This window comes from Drepanopeziza brunnea (assembly GCF_022702325.1).
Source record: "Drepanopeziza brunnea f. sp. 'multigermtubi' strain 214-2 chromosome Unknown ctg19, whole genome shotgun sequence".
Taxonomy (NCBI): Eukaryota; Fungi; Ascomycota; class Leotiomycetes; order Helotiales; family Drepanopezizaceae; genus Drepanopeziza; species Drepanopeziza brunnea.
In genome coordinates this window covers 1989313-2007797 of record NW_027094082.1, presented here as the reverse complement: position 1 = coordinate 2007797, position 18485 = coordinate 1989313, and the positions used below count along the sequence as shown (strand labels likewise).

The 18485-nt window shown below is 51.7% G+C and overlaps 8 protein-coding genes across 8 annotated transcripts; 5 read left to right on the top strand and 3 right to left on the bottom strand.

Moving 5' to 3' along the window:
* Positions 1-1257: 1257 nt before the first annotated feature.
* L3040_009348 (uncharacterized protein) lies at positions 1258-5079 on the top strand (the record flags this gene model as incomplete). Its single annotated transcript, XM_007290276.1, has 5 exons — positions 1258-1405; positions 1455-2631; positions 2682-2919; positions 2969-3086; positions 3143-5079. 5 exons carry the CDS (start codon positions 1258-1260, stop codon positions 5077-5079), a joined length of 3618 nt encoding a protein of 1205 aa, XP_007290338.1.
* A 999-nt stretch (positions 5080-6078) lies between these two features.
* L3040_009347 (uncharacterized protein) lies at positions 6079-7476 on the bottom strand (the record flags this gene model as incomplete). The annotated part of the gene is made up of 4 exons (XM_007290277.2): positions 6079-6445; positions 6550-6880; positions 6944-7355; positions 7405-7476. 4 exons carry the CDS (start codon positions 7474-7476, stop codon positions 6079-6081), a joined length of 1182 nt encoding a protein of 393 aa, XP_007290339.2.
* A 2142-nt stretch (positions 7477-9618) lies between these two features.
* On the top strand, positions 9619-10816 carry L3040_009346 (uncharacterized protein; the record flags this gene model as incomplete). The annotated part of the gene is made up of 3 exons (XM_007290278.1): positions 9619-9783; positions 9846-9929; positions 10025-10816. 3 exons carry the CDS (start codon positions 9619-9621, stop codon positions 10814-10816), a joined length of 1041 nt encoding a protein of 346 aa, XP_007290340.1.
* A 234-nt stretch (positions 10817-11050) lies between these two features.
* Positions 11051-11742, bottom strand: L3040_009345 (uncharacterized protein; the record flags this gene model as incomplete). The annotated part of the gene is made up of 3 exons (XM_007290279.1): positions 11051-11117; positions 11182-11245; positions 11382-11742. The coding sequence occupies 3 exons, from the start codon at positions 11740-11742 to the stop codon at positions 11051-11053; spliced, it is 492 nt and encodes a 163-aa protein (XP_007290341.1).
* A 358-nt stretch (positions 11743-12100) lies between these two features.
* Positions 12101-12555, top strand: L3040_009344 (uncharacterized protein; the record flags this gene model as incomplete). Its single annotated transcript, XM_066155939.1, has 3 exons — positions 12101-12104; positions 12192-12306; positions 12360-12555. The coding sequence occupies 3 exons, from the start codon at positions 12101-12103 to the stop codon at positions 12553-12555; spliced, it is 315 nt and encodes a 104-aa protein (XP_066010218.1).
* Positions 12556-12993: 438 nt separating this feature from the next.
* On the bottom strand, positions 12994-13367 carry L3040_009343 (uncharacterized protein; the record flags this gene model as incomplete). The annotated part of the gene is made up of 2 exons (XM_007290281.1): positions 12994-13202; positions 13334-13367. 2 exons carry the CDS (start codon positions 13365-13367, stop codon positions 12994-12996), a joined length of 243 nt encoding a protein of 80 aa, XP_007290343.1.
* Positions 13368-13644: 277 nt separating this feature from the next.
* On the top strand, positions 13645-14479 carry L3040_009342 (uncharacterized protein; the record flags this gene model as incomplete). The annotated part of the gene is made up of 4 exons (XM_066155938.1): positions 13645-13678; positions 13780-13870; positions 14153-14345; positions 14444-14479. 4 exons carry the CDS (start codon positions 13645-13647, stop codon positions 14477-14479), a joined length of 354 nt encoding a protein of 117 aa, XP_066010217.1.
* A 2498-nt stretch (positions 14480-16977) lies between these two features.
* On the top strand, positions 16978-18207 carry L3040_009341 (uncharacterized protein; the record flags this gene model as incomplete). Its single annotated transcript, XM_066155937.1, has 6 exons — positions 16978-17074; positions 17196-17206; positions 17255-17291; positions 17583-17693; positions 17753-17880; positions 17959-18207. 6 exons carry the CDS (start codon positions 16978-16980, stop codon positions 18205-18207), a joined length of 633 nt encoding a protein of 210 aa, XP_066010216.1.
* Between the last annotated feature and the right edge of the window lie 278 nt (positions 18208-18485).

The window sequence follows — 18485 nt, the reverse complement described above, 5'->3', positions numbered from 1 at the left end:
TTCTTGAGGATCCAAAATGTGGATCTGTCTTGTTGCATGAACTTGTTATATCATAGAAGATTCCCCAGGCCGCCTCTAGGATGGGGATGAGTACGGATGTTACTCGGCCCGCTCTACCAGTGGGCTTATAGTAATACCCTTCTCTCATTGCCAGGCCAGCTCGATGGGATTTCAGATATAAAAGAATTTTGGCATTCCAAATACCCGAACAAAGGCAAGAACTTCAGATCAATGTCTATACCATGGAAGCCAATGAAGCTTTTATGCTAATGTCTGGTCAAGTTTTGTCTCTTTCATCCTTTGAAAGAATTTTCCAAGCTTTATCGCCTATGGCTGGCAAAATACCGCCTTTCATTGACTTACATCAAGGCCTGGAGTCCGTTCTAAAAGATCCAGATCCAGATATACTAGTATTCTTTGGCTGCTGGTAGGGAAGCTTCCATCCAGTCACCCGATGAAAACAAAGGACATAAGCTACAGCTACTTAGAGGCCAGCAATAATATCAGACGGTAACTCAAGATTTGTCCAGCGACCATGGACTGAAGGATTGTTCTGGTTTGGTGCTATATAGTATCCAGACCTAACCAAGACAGCGGCTGCAGGCCAAGTACCTCAGAAGACAGACAGCACGAGTGCTACCTTGAAATTCACCAACTTTCTGCACGCTCTTCTGCGAGGCAACTTCACCTTCAACTTCGAAGCTGAACTCGTCACCGACCGCCTTGGAGGGTGCTAAGACTGTCTCGTCCAAGCTTGTTCTCGGCTAACTAGCTCCAAAAACTGCGCTCGGACCAACACCAGAACGACGACATCGAGGCCGGGGCCTGTAGAGCTATGTGCAAGAGCAGCTCTACGTAATTAAAAAGATATAAATGGGATACAAACAGTCTCCACGTACAGGCGTTTCCAATGGTGCAAGAATGGAAACAATATTTGGTGCGGTTATTTTATAGCAATTATTGGAGTCGGATGGCGAAGGGCTTGAGCGATGTTTGTTGACTTCAATAACGTGAATACCCTCAACGCCAGAGACCCACAATAGTGCAAAATAATGCCACATAAAATGTCCTCACTTAGTGATCAATCGACGTCACACGTCAGTTTCACAACTCCCAGTTTGTTACTCTGCTCATCAACGACCTATATCGCGTGCGTTTTGAGATCTTGCTGTATCTTATGCGTCCTTGCCTGCCAGCAAGACATGAACCTCATCTAAAACACGCAGAGGACGCAATTGCTCTCCCTCCACCATAGCAATGCCTCCGTATAGAGCGTTGCCGCCTTCAACGGTGGGGGGGCGCACTGCATCCTTGAACACACCCACAGAGAGACGACTGTCTCGGCGCTACTCATCGAGAGTGACGATTGCGCGGGGAGAGCGGGTGGAAATTGGATACGCGCCTGGTATGTTTGACCTATCCCTTCTGTTTACTAAACCCTGACTTTGGACCAGTAAGAGAAAGCATACCCGAAGCCGTAGATACTACGTTCTCTTCGGCACCGACGAGAATCAAGTACTCCAGAGGGGTTCTACACCAAGTTCAGGACCACAAAGGACCACCAAGGAATAATATGCCGAGAAATACAAAGCCAGCGAGAACCTCCCTACTCAAAAGAACTTTTAAAGGACTCGAGGGACTTCTCAAGACGAACAGCACGCGGAAAGCGAAGAGGGCAAATACAAAGCTCGCAGTAAGCAGAAAGGCCAATTACAAGAACAGCGAGGCACAAGTTCGATCTCGGAGTCCAAGTCGGCCACGACCGACGGTGGTTGAGTTGACCCGATCTACCACACGCTTTTCGCTGGAGTCGGCCGGGGACACACCCCCGGCCAAATTGAAGCCATCTGCTACGCGGTTTCTGCTCGATTCGGACTCGGACGGCGACAAGCCTCACCCCCTTCGGTCGAACCCGCCTGAATCACGGTTCTCGTTCGAGTATGGCGATACCATCCGAGCCCAATCACAGCGTGGTCGTGTCGAATCTCAGGAGCACTCTCGCGAGACTCGGGAAGATAGCAGTCCTCTCGAAGAGCAGAACGCGAACACGCGACCAGATGCACCAGCCCTATCCAGGCTACAGGGCTCTCATGTACGTAACCATGAGTCTTCCGGGGCCGGGGAATCGTCGTCGGTTGGCCTGCTCGGACGACTTCGAATGCGCGCGAGACATGCCCGTGAGCATCTCGTGAATGCTCGTTTGTTCCCGTCACGTGCGCCATTCCCGCCACAGTCACCAGCCACCGCCGCTAGGACTCCTTCATCTCCATATCGACCTCCACCTCCACCTCCGCCCCCTCCGGCCTCATCGATCACATCCACACACGTTACTGCTGCTGCTGCAGTTGATCCTAGGACCAGAGAAGAGACGCTGAATGAGAAAGCCGCCCCAGTCGGTGCTGGCCAGGTCGAACGCAAACGAACCGTGACTTTCGCCGAGGCCAGAATGGACAATAGCAGGCTGTCGGTCCGTCCCCAAGAGACCAGCCATGTCAAAACCAAAGCCGTGGAGGATGCCCGCCAGATGCAGGCCAAGGTCAACGAGGAATGCAAGAAGACGGGCAAAGATCCGCCTCCTTACGGGCTGGAAGAACTGATTGGCAAAGGAAGCTTTGGTAGAGTCTACAAGGGGTAAGTAATCTATTCCAATCACGTGTGTCGACAGCTATTGACAACACCAGGAAAGACATGAAGTCGGCAGCTGTTGTGGCCATCAAGATCATAGACATTGACGAGAGTGATACCGTCAACCCTCGAAATGCAGACTCTTACAGCGAGTTTCTCAAGGAGATCAATGCCTTGAAGATCTTGGGCGAGAACAAGGCCAAGAACATCAATCTTGTCATTGAAGCTCTACCTGTCAACCAGGCCATGTGGATGATCACAGAGTTCTGTGGAGGTGGAAGTGTTGCCACGTTGGTAAGTGCAGATGCGGATACTTTTTGAAGTGATACTCACACACGAGAAGATGAAACCAACAGCCCCCGGGGGGCTCAACGAAAAATGGATCATTCCGATTCTGCGCGAGGTTGCCGAAGCTATTAAATGGGTCCATCAGGCCGGTATAATTCACCGGGACATCAAATGTAAGTTAACAAATACAGCTCAAACTCGCTTTCGAATTGCTACTAATGCCACCTAGGTGCGAATGTTCTTGTGACTGAAGAAGGCAATGTGCAATTATGTGATTTCGGTGTCGCTGGAATCGTTGAGAGTAAGATTGATAAGAGGTCTACTATTATTGGCACGCCGCATTGGATGGCTCCTGAACTCTTTGGGCCTTCGCCAAATTACGGCAACGAAGTTGACATTTGGGCTTTCGGGTCGATGGTCTATGAGATTGCGACTGGTCTTCCTCCTAACGTTGCTAATGGAATTTCATACGATCGTCTTGGGAGCCACTTGAAGAACCATACGCCCAGACTGGAGGGAGGCAACTATTCGAATAATCTCCGAGATCTCGTCGCGTACTGTCTCGAAGAAGATCCGAAGGCACGTCCGCCCATCGATCAAGTGCAAAAGCACCCATACATTCTGAACACCAGCTCCTTATTCCCTACGCAAACACTGAAAGATCTTGTAGGGTCTTTTAAAGTGTGGGAGGCTCGGGGCGGCAGTCGCAAGTCTCTGTTCATGCATCATGGTGCTGCACAGGGGTCAACTCCTTCGTACCCAAATTCCGACGACGAGTGGAACTTTAACGCAACTGAGATCTTCGAACAAGATGTATGGAACGGGTATACATATAAAGATGTAGTCAATGCTTATGGTCCAGGAGTAGTATTCGCCGACGAGACGACGCGCCCAGTAGCTACCAAGAGCAGCAGACGACGCCCTCCTCCCGGAGCACTATCACGTATGCCTATAGCTCCACTGGAAAAGATTTTTGATCCGAACACGTTATCAAACTATGAGGACAACAGTCGTGCTCACTACGGCGGACCCATGATGTATTCAGGCTCATTAGATCGCTCAGGAGATCTACCACTGCGAGACGATACTGCCCATGTAACAATTCGCGATACACTGATTGATCTTGATGGCCTGGGTACAATGATAGACCTCGGTGGCCATGATGCCGAAACCGGACAGTCAAGCTTCCCGGACATGAACACGATCCGCGCCGACCGGAGAGCTAGAGATGAAGACGAGGACGATTACTCGTCAACACTACCAACACTACCCGATTTTAGCAGACCTGCCTTGAGTGACCCATCAGAAGTCAAAAACAACAGGCGTACCCAGGACTGGAAATTTCCGAGCATGGCCCCCCCCTCATCCGCAGATCCGGAAGTGTCAAGATTTCCCGCGGCCCAGGAGGTTCCTCGTCCGACTGTGATGCCAGGGTCGGATGGACGTCCTGCATTAATCCATCACCCTACGGAGCCCTTGGGCGCCTTTGGTGGGGCTCTCGGGCCAGTACAGCCAACAAATCATCGAATTTCAGTTCGAGGCTCTTTAATCGACCTTGATATGAGCATGCCAAATATCATCAATGATTTCGCTCGCCCGTCGACCGCCAATTCGGATGTGGGCTATGGCAACCCTTTTGAGCTGGAGAAACATGCCTCATTCCAAATGCCACTTACGGTCGATCAAGGCGGCCGGGAACCCTCTATATACGTGTCCGATGAGTCTTCGATCCCATTGAGCCTGCGAAATGGCAACGGCTTCCAGGATCTTGCTGAACTATCCAATTTCCCAGCTACTGAGGCTGAGGGCACCAATGGTCGTGCTCGAGACATGACCAGCTCTTACGAAGATTCCGCTGAAAAATACGATGTCAATAATACTTCAAGCAATGATCACGGGGAAGGCAGCAACCAGGTACCACAATACGATGGAGCAGACGACTCGGATTACCTGTCAATGCCACCCGGTTCAGTGCGGTCTACGCAAGCAGTGACACCCTCACTCTTGGCCTCCTTCCCGGATAGATTCCCTGAACTACCAGCTCCTCCTTCTGAAGCATCCCTTTCTGGAACCGCATCTATGCCGGAAATGGCGCACGAGATCACCCGGATGGTAGCCGCCATGAGCAATCAGCTCGAGGAATTCAAGAACATCTACAAATCGTAGCCGCTGGCAGTTGCCAGCCAGAAGGTACTTACTAGCTTGAGGCGAGCCCATGGCCAATCAAGTAAAGATACTAATTTATGAACATCAGCCAACGCTATCACTCAGTTGACGGCCGACGCGTGAAGATATGGCATCCTTGTTCTAAGATTCTGCGAAGTCATTTGGTTGATGGCGTGAATCGCTTTTCTTAGGACAAGAATTTGGGCATTTCCTGTAATATACAACATGTTTGAGTCATTGGGTTTCCGATGCGAGGCATGCGTGCGATGACGATGAAGATGAGTTACTAATTAATGCATGCATCTGCAAAATGGGGAGTCTGGATGATGGAGGACGGACTATATTTTTGGGGAGAAAAGTCATAGCGACGGTGTTCAATCTTTGAAGGGGAAAAAGGAAAGGGTCCTTTTTCAGCTGCTACTGCTACTGCTACTACTGCTACTACTAAGAGAGGCCGGTGAGCCCCTCTTTCACGATCGATATACGAACGGAAATGAAAATAATGTTTCGAGCTTGGTTCCTTTGCTTTGATGAGGGGATGTGACGGACGGGCGGTAAATGGTCGCTCACGACACTGAGAGTAACATACATACATGCTTCTAAATGGCAGTGATGTATGTATATTTCCCATTCACCCCCAATCACTCCCAATTACTCCCAATCACACGTTCACATCAGTCAAGCCCGTCTGTTGGCCGTCAAGCACAATTTTTTTATAGAAATAATAATAAGCTTTAAATACAATGGTCGATCACATATCTAATGACATTAAAACCCCAGACCGGCCCCTTTCCAAGCAGTAAGTAAGTACCTGAACCAGCCTACAATGTCACAGTCTAAGAGGGCAGCCGGGCCCTGTCTGTAATAAAGAGGGGGTGCTTGAAACGAAACCGTCCAGGGCATTCTACTACACCCTCCCTCCCTCTCCCCCTCCGTCTGTCCAAACCATCGTCTCATCCCACACACCTTTTTTAATTTTACCTCCTCCGTACGTTCTTTTTAAAATCTGTTGTCTTGGCCCCTGTACGTCTGGTCATTAACCCACTGACTCTGAGTCTGGTATCTCGCTTGAGTCTCCGGCTCCGGCTCCGGCTCTGCCGAATAAGTCGCCTGGGCAAACCTGGTGTCCAGCGGTTGGTTCCACCGCTCGTCTGGCATGACTGGCAGTTGGGCGTTCGGATAGGCTCTGCTTGCAGGTAGATGTTCGTTTACATTTGTGTTTGCGTTTGAGGACGAGTCTGCGTCGCCGTACCCGGATCCTTCGTTGCCGCTGGCTGAGCGGATGTGGTTTCCGTTCGGCTGCATGTCGATGCCTTGCTGCCGGGTCGCTGAGCGCATGAGCCCTCCGTGCATTTCCCGCGGTGCACTGCGTCAAAGTCAGCCATCAGCTCGGTTGACTTGGTGTACTAGAGAAGCCATGCAGCTAATTCAAGCAAAGCCAGATCGGACGGTAACGTTTCCAGTACTTACAGAAGTTCTGGCCGGACATATCCCAGCCTCTCTTCGCGCTCGATGGCGTTGTTCGTCAGTGTTGATTTCCTCGTCGGGTCTGCGAAGGGGTTGCTTGGATCAACGAATGGGTTGTCGTTTTGGACTGTTCGCTCCGGCATTCTCGGCGGGAGATAAGCCGGGAAAGAAGGTCCTGTAGCTGACGGCAATGAGGACATCTGGGGCCCTCCTCCAATAGGGGGATTCTCGCCCGACGGTGCCCCACGGCTTGCCAAGTCGGCGGCTATCTTACGATTTTTACTCTTCTTGTAGACAAAATGCCAGGTGAGAAATATCAGAGCTCCGAACGCCACTATGGAACTTGTTAGAGCCCGCAATGACTTCGTACTTGGTTACAGGGAACCTTGCTACTTACACACCACCGAAACGGAAATTATGACTGCTTCCACCCCAGTCGTGATCGTGGGGCCGCTGGTAGTGGATGCTCCAGCTGTAGCTGAGGGTTTAGTCACCTCCTCTTGGGCATTGCCACTATCTGGCCGGGCAAGTTCGCTGGCGGCAGGGACAGGAGGGTAGGCTGGCATTGATGATGATGAAGACGATGGATTAGAAGATGTTCGGGCCAAGTTAGTAGCAGCAGGTGCTAAAGATGGAGTACTCGCAGCCACCCCAGTAGTCAAACCAGTCAACAGTGTCGGTGGTGCTGTAGCTAAAAGGGGAGGTGCGTTATTCCCTTGATCTGGGGTAGTCGGGCTGTTAGTGGTGGTAGAAAGTGAGGAAGACGATGTCCTAAGTATCGCTGGTATTTGTGGTGGGGATTGAAGACCCTGTAACCATCAGCATTGAAGCATTAATTAAAGGACCGTCTCGGCTCACAGGTGTAGTAGAACTCAGACTAGGATCTCGGGTATAAGTTGTACCAGATTTCACATCCACCCATATGGTCATTGTAACTGTAGGTTTCGGGGGGTCCGGTTCGCCCCGGGGTCTATTGCCCGACCCATTTTCAACCTTTTCGTTGTCCATCGATTCCCGTTCCCCGCCCCGAGCTTTCAAGTTGCGGCCCTTCCTCTTTCTTTCTGCACGATGATCGTGGATTACTGGAATGATTGACATCGCCACCTAAAAATCGTATCAGGAGATGAAACCAGGCTCCTGCTGCTCGAGGATGAACATACGCTGTCACCAAAAGAAAGAAAAGGAATTGGCCCTGCCAAAGTATGATTAAAATGGAAAGAAAGCTGCGAAGAGTGTGACGGTTTAGAAAGCAAAAAACAAAATGAAATCTGGCAAGAGAGCGAAGCAGCATGGCCGCTGGAAAGTAGATCCAATTCCACCACCGCTGATCAGGGAAGAGTCAGAGAGCACCACGATGAAACTTCCAAACATCAATGTGTTCTAGGCCACGCGGCAGAAAGGTGTAGGTTGTAACAGAAGACAGCCAGACCTGCTGTCCATCACGATGAAGTGGACATGGTGACACCTCAATGCTCTTGGGATGTTTTGGCTTTGGCCGCAGAGGCGAATGCTGAGACTGCCAAGCTTCGTATCTTGGGATATCTGTAGCCAGGACAAGAATCATCCCAGCCAAAACAAGATCCTTCTGCATAGAGCAGCAACTCTTGTCGTGGTCATTTGCGAGCTTAATTTGTCGACATCGGTTCGAATAACCCTCTTTGCGCGAGTTGAAGAGGCTGGCCGCCAGAACGAGCAACTTGGCATGCGAGCACTCCCGTAAAAACGTGACAATGTCTGGGAGCTATGGATCTGCAGGCCTAAGATAGCAACGACCGGGACCCTTCCAGTATATGCATAAGGACCGGTGCTGACAACTTGCCTTCGATCCCAAGACAGACAGACCCCATTCCATGCCTGGGAAGGTTGTCCATCGCTTTGGAAGTTGATATCCCACGACATTTATTGGATTCCTAGCCACCGTGAAGCTGTGTATTGAGTCTCCAGAGAAGGAAAGATAAGGAAGGGTTTGGACGTCTTTAGAAAGACATCTTCCGCAGATTCAGATGGGCTGGTACGTAGATAGTTCGTATGTTGTACCTATTGGATCTGCTAACCGAAAAAGTCATCGAAGCTATCTCGACAATCAATGACCTGCAGATGCCAACCTAAACAATGATTTAGAAGCGTTTCCAGTCCACAGCACCCTCTTTTTGGTGACCGTTGTGTGGCTGGCTGCATAATGACGCCGCAACGCGCGATGATCGACAAGATCTCCGTACAGCACTTGACCGAAGCGACTGCATGGAGAATGTGAGGCTGCGGCGCAGAATACATCTACGAGATGCAAGGCAAGGCAAGGTACAGTAGTCCAGAGAATGGAATAGACTGCGTATGCGTACAACAGTAACATGTGAGAGGAATACGCGCGGGCTGTGTTGGCAATACCGTGAACAGATCTTCTCCTCAATATTCTGTACCAGCATCGGATCCCTCGAGGAAGTTGGAAATTGGAGCCACTGAAGGCCATAGCACCAGATTCAAGGTCTGTGAAACGGCCGACGCAATGTCAAACCTCTTGACATGCACTATCATTCGCAAGTTTGGGCCATCATTTTCAACTGGCACATCGGAAAACTTGGTAGTAATAGTAGCAACAACAAGGATGGCGGCAAGAAGACTTCAATCGGTATAATGGAATGTGTCGAACAGATGCAGGCGATTATCTGATGTGTTCGTTCGGCAGCGGGAGCCGGAATCCATCTGGGCCACTATCTTTTTGAGTGCAGGATATTGTGCCAGCGAGAAAAGCGGATAGAATGCCCTCCGATTCACAGAGCGTGGATGGCCACCCGGTGTGGATGTGATAATTCCGATCTGGATCTGCTCGATGTTGAAAGTCTGAAAGTTGATAGTTTAAAGGTTGAAAGGTTGAAAGTTGAAAGTTTAATGTTGAATTCTTGGGAGACGGGGACAGGGAATGTCAAAGCTTGGACCATACACGCACTTCACTTCTGACCAGATACTTGGGAATCCGGACCACACAACCAACCATCCAGTCTTGCGCATCTCCCCCCCCCCTCCCCACACAGAACCTACCTAGGTACTGACTATCCCAAATCCAAGTGAACAATCATGTTCAACGCCCTCAATCGATTCATCTCCCGGCTGGATTCCGACGCTCCGGCCCAAAGATCAGATCACAATGCCTTCGGATTCCAGGTCCTGAGGAACAAGACGTTAGAGCTAGCCATTGAGCCTTGGTTCGACTTCATCGTGGGGATCAATGGCCGGATGATCGTGAGTAGAGTGGAAATGATGCTGCTGCCTGCTGCTGGGGAACTTGCTAAGCTGTGCCTCAGGATGACTCCGACCCAGCTCTTTTTGCGCAGGAGATTCGCAACTGCGCCGGAAGCACTGTGACCCTCGGGCTCTGGAGCGCAAAGGTACGACGACCCTGATCCTACCCAATCCAGGAATCTCGAATACAGAGTATATTTTTTCCTTCTGTTTCTCTTTTTTGACACGAATGCTTGCGTAGGGCCAGCGGACACGAACGATTCACATCCCCGTCCCAGCCGAGAAGCCCTCCCTGGGCCTCACGCTGCAGTGGACATCCATCTCCACCGTCTCCAACATCTGGCACATCCTCGACGTGCCCGCCAACTCGCCCGCCGACCTGGCCGGGCTCCTCCCCTACAGCGACTACATCCTCGGGACTCCGGAGGGGTTCCTGCACGGCGAGAGCGGGCTGGGCGAGCTGGTCGAGGACCACATCGGCCGGCCTCTGCGGCTGTATGTCTACAATAACGAGTACGACGTCACCCGCGAGATCACCATTCATCCAAGCCGCGACTGGGGCGGCGAGGGCGCGCTGGGATGTGTCCTTGGGTACGGAGCTTTGCACAGATTGCCTGCACCGCTAAGCGAGCCGGTTGCTGGACCAGGAGAGATGCTGTTTGAGACGGAGACCGCAAGGTTCTCGAACGAGGACATGAGGCCGGGCTCTGGGGGGTACCTAGTTCCAGGCGAGGCTTTGGCGCCAGGAGATTTCTTGGTTCCCGCCCAGATGATCGCACCGGCTGTGGGAGCGGCTGCTCCGGCGCGGAAGAAGGAGAAGAAGCATGCGCATATTCCTAATAAGGGTTTGATGGATGACTATTTCACTGAGGGAGAGCAGAAAAGCAGAGAGTTGGACCATGCTCCCAAGGCCATGTCCACGCCGCCTCCTCCGCCGCCGAAGGCCGGGGGTCCACCGAAGGCTGGCGAGACCAAGACTTCGGAGGAAGACAAGAAGAAGGTAGCGGAGACAGAGGATAGTGGTGTAGATTAGTTTCTCTGGCTGTTCAGTTATGCAGAATCTATTCTCGAATTGAGTGACCACCACCGCCAGCGGTATCACCACAACCTGCGGCTATCACCATCCTATTCGTTCCACTCTGCGTTCCACTCCCATGTGCATATAGCTTGCACTCGTTCCAACGCTCAGTAACGACAACTTTTTCTATTCCTACATTCATTCCTCTTGCCTATTCTGGAACTCGTGCCTCCTCGGGTATGATACAGCTCAATTGATGAAGTTAACGCAAAAGAAATGCAAGATCAAGCTTCCAAAGACGTAATCCGCAAAGGCCCTGTCACAAGCATTAGCCACATCCCCTCTCCCCACGTCCAGCCAGGAGGTAGTATATTCCATACCTCTCAGGCGAGACATCAACAAACTCCGCCTTGTTCTCCACGTTCGTCTGTATCCTCAGAGAAGCTACCCAAACCCAACGCGTCAGCTCATCTACCCTGTGCCAAAAATCTTCTTCTTTCCCTTTTTCTCACCCTCGTCCTGATCCTCGCCCGCGCCTTCTTCCACCGCACCTCACCACAGGGGACAAAAGAAGACTCACCCGTCAAAACAAACTGGCCCACCGTCGCCGAGAAGCCAGACAGGAAAGCGTTGAAGGGGTAGTTCCCGGCGATAACGCAGTACACGAACTGCAGCACGCCGACGACGACCAGGAAGCCCATGAACGCGTCGATCAGCTTCGTCCGCTGCGGCGTTTGGGCTAGGTAGTTCTTCCATATGCCATAGGCGACGTCCTGAGGCGATTGTCTGGAAGAGAAAGATGAGGAGGAAGAGGCCTTGGGAGCGGCTTTGGTGGGGGTTGATGCTGCTGATGGGACGGAGCCGGCGGATGTGGAGGAGGATTGGGTGGTTGCGGCCATGGAAGGGTGGGGATCGCGGGCGGAGGAGCGTTTGGGCGCCATTGTGTGAGTGAGGAGATGGTGGGATGGAGATCGCGGTTGGGTTTGGAGGGGAGTTGATGCGGTGGCGATGCTGCTGAGGTGGTGTTCGACGTGTTTCCTGGATAACTTGGAGCTGTGAGGCCACGCAGCTTGAATCCTTGATGGTGGTTGATGCCAAGATTAAGTACGATCCGAGCTTGCGGGCAGGGGTGGACTTTTTGAGAGACGGATCCGAGGGGTAAAGCAGGCTAGCTACCCCAGATTACACCTTTTAAGAATGTAAACACTTCAACGTCTCCGTCCCTCCCCAAACAAGAAATTCAAAAGTCACAGAAATAACACCCTGTTGAATCCATCCTCATCAGTTCAATCCGCCAACATGGGTAAACACTCCATCCAAGCTTGCTATTTTTCAAGAACAGCTCCGCGCCATGGTGGAATGATCCGCTAAAGCCAAGTACCCGTCACAGGAATCGAGACGCCCGCATTCATCCTGGGAGCTCTCACTGCCGGAGGTGGAATCTTCGGATACATCAAGACGGGCTCTATCCCTTCAGTCACGGCCGGAGTCACCGTCGGTGGCCTGTAAGTATTCTGTTACTTTCATATGCCCAGTACGCTTGTTGACATGCGACCAGCTACATTCTTGGCGGCTACCGCATTCAGAGCAGGCAGAGCTATGGAGTTCACCTCGCTCTTCTCGCTTCGATCGTCCTTGCTGGCTCTTCTATCCCAAGAGCCATCAAAAGCCAGAAGCCTCTGCCATCTATGTTGAGTCTGTTGGCTGTCTATGGGCTCTACACGTATGGAAACGCGTTTAGAGCAAGAGTTTAGGGGTTTGGAGGATGAACTCTGCGCAGATGTGGTGGAGGACAGCTGGATCCGTGTCCGAGTGGTTCGTAACACACAATGAGATGCATGTCCTGATGACCGAACCACCATCTTGAATTAACCATTCCAGCCTTCCTTCCCGTTTGTGCTGTGCCCTTGCTCGAGGAACACTGTAACAAATCATCTCCCGTAGCTTTCCACGTTCTCTCTGCACACCTCTCCGCTTGTCGCTTGTAAACGTATGTGTGGATTCGGAGTGATAGCCATCGACTCTGGTATTGTACAACCCAATGGGTCCATTCAGCCTCCATTCAGCCTGGCCGCCCAAAAACGCCCATACCACGCCCCCAAATTCCCAAACTCCCCCTCCTTATAACACAGATAGATATGCCGCACCACACCAACACCTACACCCACAAACATCACTCTCCCTCTCTGCCGTCACGAATTCGCATCAATCTCCGCCCACTTGGCCCTAATCTCTTCATTCTTCACGCGGGCCTTTTCGCGATTGAGCCGCGTCCGCTCCAGGCGTTGGGCGCGCAGGCACTTGTTGACCTGCGTCTTGGCGCCGTTACACATGCCGACGGCCTTCCAGAGGAAGCCGCGCGCATGGCACTCTTCCAGGGCCGTCATGACTTCCTCGCATGCTGTGGGATTGGCAGCGGAAGTGGTTAGCGTTTGTCCGTCCGTACTGCAATTTGTAGTCTGGTGCTCTTGAGTGGATTTGAAAAAGGGCGAGTTGGAGGAAGAGGGGGAGAGGGGAGTGGAGAGGATTTACCGGTGTTGTCTTTGGTGTGCAGGTGAGGGTGCATTTTTGGTTGTTTTGTCGTCGATGATGCTGGTGGAGCAGATCCTGCTTGGGTATACCCTATGCACAGTAGAAGATTTGCGACTTTTCCTATCTGTCCGGACAGAGGAAGTAGACGTGTGTTAGAGCCCGAGTCGATTTTGTGGTCCTGCCAAGACAATCGAAAGTGGAGACTTTTCGATATTTTTGTCAGCCTCGCGTCGAGCCCTACGGAGTCTATGCTAGACAGCAGCTTTCCAGGTCTCAGGAAACTTCACCACCGGAAAAGCATCAATCATATCATGGCGCAACAAATCACCCAGAGAAAGCAGCAAGGTCGGTTCAGGTCCTTCTTTGATAGATCCTACACTTCGTTCATGATGTTCAAGGGGAAAAAGAGGGAATGGCAGCTAACTTCCCTCGCCCTACCTACTCAGAGCTGCAGAACCAATACACCAACTACAAGAACGGCCTGCAACAAATCGCCTCAAAGATAGGTGACGTCGAGTCCGAAGCCGAAGAACACAAGTTCGTTCGTCCCATCTCTTTTGTTTTTCTGTCCGACTCTAGTTATTGCACCTTATTGCACTGCACGCTCGTATTTGGTTTCAAGAGAGATCCTCCCGTTCTCAGTCTTGGTTCATGCAGGAATGCTTTTTCCCCTCAGGATGGATTTTCACCTATGTAGTTGTGTATTTCCTCTACCTACTACCCCTCATACACATCTTGCAAATCTCAATACCGCACTGCGCATCACACCGCTGAAAGAGAAACGCTCGCTCACCGCCTCTTGCGAATTCAAACATATAGACTCGTCCTTGAGACCCTCGCGTCGCTTCCGGGAGAGAGGAAGTGCTTCCGGATGATCAACGGAGTGCTGGTGGAGCGAACGGTGAAGGACGTCGTGCCGGCGCTGAAGACGAATTCGGATGGGCTGAGGAAGGTCCTTGAGGACTTGGTCAAGCAGTATAATAGCAAACAGGTCGAGATGGAAAAGTGGAAGGTCTGTTTATTTCTCCCTTCTTCTTCGTTTGGGGGCCATATGTGCGAGGAGTTCACGTAAGCCAAGTAGCTAACTTTGGGTTGGGTTTGGGGCTGCAGAAAAAGAATAACATTCAGGTGGTACAGCAGCAGTAGAGAGGGGCCTGTTTACATACACTATGGGGTTTGAGGTTTGCCATTTGTGCTCCGCTTGACGACATACAGCAGAGGATGTGTCACGGGGTGGACTGTGGGAGTTACCTACGTCGATTTTTGCATGGCACGCATGAACAGAGTTTGGGAACCTGGGTCATGTGTATGTAGGGCGGTCAATCGATAGATGCCGATCTGTGATGATGAGGATGGGAGAGACGTTCGAGAACATTTCCGCTTTTTTTTTGTCGCCGGGGAAAGACAGAGATGACATCCGGGCGGGTCGAACAGCACACTCTATTGATGCCCAAGAACTATTCTCCACCACATAGAATGAAACCTCCGAGCCGAGAGAAAGAGAGAGAGAGAGAAAGAGAGAGAGAGAGAGAGAAAGGGAAGGGGGAGAGAAATTCCAGTCGTCTCTACTTCAGAGTGCTGCTGCTGTGCTGTTTTTGTTCTCCTCCATCCCACGAGGATGGTATGGCACGACGTCACATCTTCTTGACTAGTATTACTGCTATTATGGTTCCCAGAGTTCCGCGCTTCCCAGATTGCTGGGACGGTACCTACCTCCCTCCCTAGTTCCTGATGGCACGCGGGACCATTTGACGGAGTAATTGTAGCTGTCCTGATGCGCTGTACCTACAGGCTCGCTTCACTTGGGTCACTCGACGACGACAACGACAACGACAACAACGACGACGACGTCAACAACTCGACGAGGCGGCAAATTAATCTGCAAGGCGCGCCTACCCAGCCCAACGGGAAAGAAAGCCCCGAAAGGCAGCACCGTTTTCCTCATGGTATTGTTGATTTTTGGTGCCCAATCGTTGAGGGCTGTTGGTTTATGATTGGAGGGTGGCATTGGGGGGTGGCAGAGAGAGAGGGAGAGGGAGAGCGATGCGATGTGATGGTCTCACTTTACATCCCCTGCTCGTGCATTGCATTTGCGTTTGCGTTTGCGTTTGCGTTTGCGTTGTAGGGAGGCCACGCGCGTCTGGGGATTGGGAGAGGAGATGGGATGGGGGTTTGGATGATTTCCTGGTGTTCACAGGCTCTCTTTTTTTTTTTTTTTTTTTTTTTTTTTTTTTGGGCGGCTTCTTGTTTCTTCCTTTCTAAGGGATTTTTTTCTTTTCTTTTCATTAGCTGGGCTTTGGAGACGGAGGGACAGGAAGGGAGAGAAGGGAAGCGCTGCGGGGTGCTCGCTCGGTATGAGTGCGGCGGCATCATGAGAAGGGGGATGGGTACAGTTGAGAGGAGCTGTGAGGAAGTGATGGGGTCAGCTGTAAAGCTATCCATTCATCGCAGATAGAAATGCATGAATGGAAGTGATGAATTGCATAGCTTCGGAGTACCATAGTAAGTAACATCACCAATAATCCCTAAGCGAGTGTCAAGAACACGGAAACGGAGAGCAGCTGTGGTTGATGGAGCGAGCCCGATTACCATTTTCAAAAAGAATCTGTATTTGCCTGATTCGACCAATGCTACCTAGCTACCTTACCTACCCTACTTCGTAAGGTAGTAATAGTAATAATACAAGCGCAAGAGAAGGCCGCCGAGTGACAAGTTGAAGCTGGCTGGCACTGTAAAACATCAGGCTGCCAGACGCGTTCCTGTCTGTGCCTGAGCTAGAGCCAGCTACTGGTCCTGGTCGTATGGGAATCAATAATGCGCACCGCGTCCGAACCCCAATCCATATCCATATCCGCGTCAACACCCGCGTCTTGCCAATCCATCGCCAACGAGATAGTAACACCGTCCGGACAATTCACGCGTTAGGCAAGCCAACGCAAGGCAGGGCAAGGCAGGGCAAGGCAAGGCAATCGACCCAGCACCATTGAGCTCGCGATCCCCCAACCTCAACGCTTCGCTCACATCCCAAGGCCACCCCACGTTTCTGCACTGCACAGTGCTTTCTTTGCATGCGACCCAATTCCTCGAACCGACCCCGACCCCGACCCCGAACCCGAACCCCCGAGCCTTATCAACCAAACCACCACTGTTCTCGGTCCTCGACACAAGGCGCATTGTGTGTATGCATTGTGCCTTTGCAGTGGGAAATCCTCCGAGCTGCTCTGCTCCAGTCGTGTCAAGGCGGCCCTGTCGTGGTCCGCTCTTTTCCATCTTTCGACTCGCGACCTTCTCTGACGCGACTCTACACATCAGGCTACCTGCAGTCCATACTGGCGTCCCCGAACCACGGTGAATCGCATATCAATATCATACCGAAGAGACGAGACCAGACGAGGCCAGATCCCCTTTCCCATCCCCCCCCCCCCCCTTCTCCCCCCCAAGGAGGAGTGCATTAGTGCAGCTGCCGGCCTCATCCACATCTGGGTTGCGCAGCAAAAAGGCCTTTGCCTCGAGGATCTGCGCCGCCTGCGATCTCGCCAGCCTTGATACGACTTGACAGTTGTTCCACCCGCCACCTGGCAGGACCAAGGAATTTCGAGTACGCCGCTATCCGAGAAACTGCAGCTTGCCATTCTTTCATAAGGATGTCTGCATCACCGAAAGAAACCGACCACGAAGCTGGTGTCCAGAGCCCTGATGACCCGGATGCAGTGATGAACGATCCACACAATTCTCTTGCCTGTAAGTATCCCCCCTTTCCACTCCCCATCTATCCTCAACAACCCCCCAACCTCCCTGTGTCACTCGGAGCCCGAGTCAGAGTCAAATTTTGCCGGTATATGCTAAACCATCCGTCTCCCAGTCGAGTTCGAGGTAGGTAGCCCTTCCGTGTGTGACGAGTAGCTGCTGAGCTTCCCTCAGGTGAAAGAACAAGATCGATGGTTACCCATAGCAAATGGTTAGTTTTCTCTCTCCTGATTTGTGCCCAAGAAAATCCCCGCATACCACCCCCCATCTCCGCCGTGACTGGCATCGCTTGGAACAACCGTAGCTATTAGACGCAGACGGTCTATAGACTGGCCAGTCAGTGGCCTTGGAGGTCAAACGCTTCACCTTCTAGTGGTGTCACGGCCGGTCACACATCCTATCATGTCTCACGATTCGCCGTCTCAGTCACCAGAGACGCCGCATCCGTCTAAGCCCACCAAACATGACTACTCTGATTCTAACATCCGGAACTTTGCTCCAGTCGCCAGAATTATGAAGACCGCCCTCCCTGAAAATGCCAAAATCGCAAAAGAAGCAAAAGAGTGTATGCAAGAATGCGTGAGCGAGTTCATCTCGTTCATTACAAGCGAAGGTTCGCCCTTCCCCCAAAAAAATCCTATCCATCTACGCAAAGCTAAAACCTCCCCAAAGCTTCGGAGAAATGTCACCAAGAGAAACGGAAGACGGTTAACGGAGAGGACATCCTGTTTGCCATGACGTCGTTGGGGTTCGAGAACTATGCGGAAGCGCTCAAGATTTACCTGTCCAAGTACAGAGAAGTAAGTGGTGTCGCTGTCGGCCGGCAGGGCGCACGGCTTCATCCCTTCAAATCGCGAACAATACCTGACATTTGCTAGACTCAGTCGACCAGAAGCGAGCAACGGCCCAGTAGTCAAGGTGGTTTCGGCTCAGTCGCCTCAGGCGCTTCAGCGTCCGCCAACGTCCCGCCTACGGTCTTCCAAGGTGGAAGTGAAGGATCCAACAACCATCTTGGTAGCCAACAAGGAGGAGAAGCCGGTGATCATGATCCCAATGCCTACGGCAATATGTATGGCGGGCAAGTCTCAAGCGGACACAACGGCGCAGCAGCTGGGGATGGTTATTAGGATTCGTGTTGTTCTCACCATAGCACACAGTCAGGCGTCTAGGTTTCTTTCGGACAAGGGATGGAAAGGGTTGATGGGTTCTCCAAGTGTATTGACTACGATATGGTTTTGGGGCAGAGGATGGGCAGGAAGAAAGGATGGGGAGAGGACGTTCTTGATACCTTGGTGTGATGTGTACATGGAGGGCCGAAAAGCACGGGGGTTTTCTGCTTTAGATTTCTTTGCTCGTGTGAGCAATCTTCACCAACAGGTATGAGCAGCAACTACAGCAGGGTGTA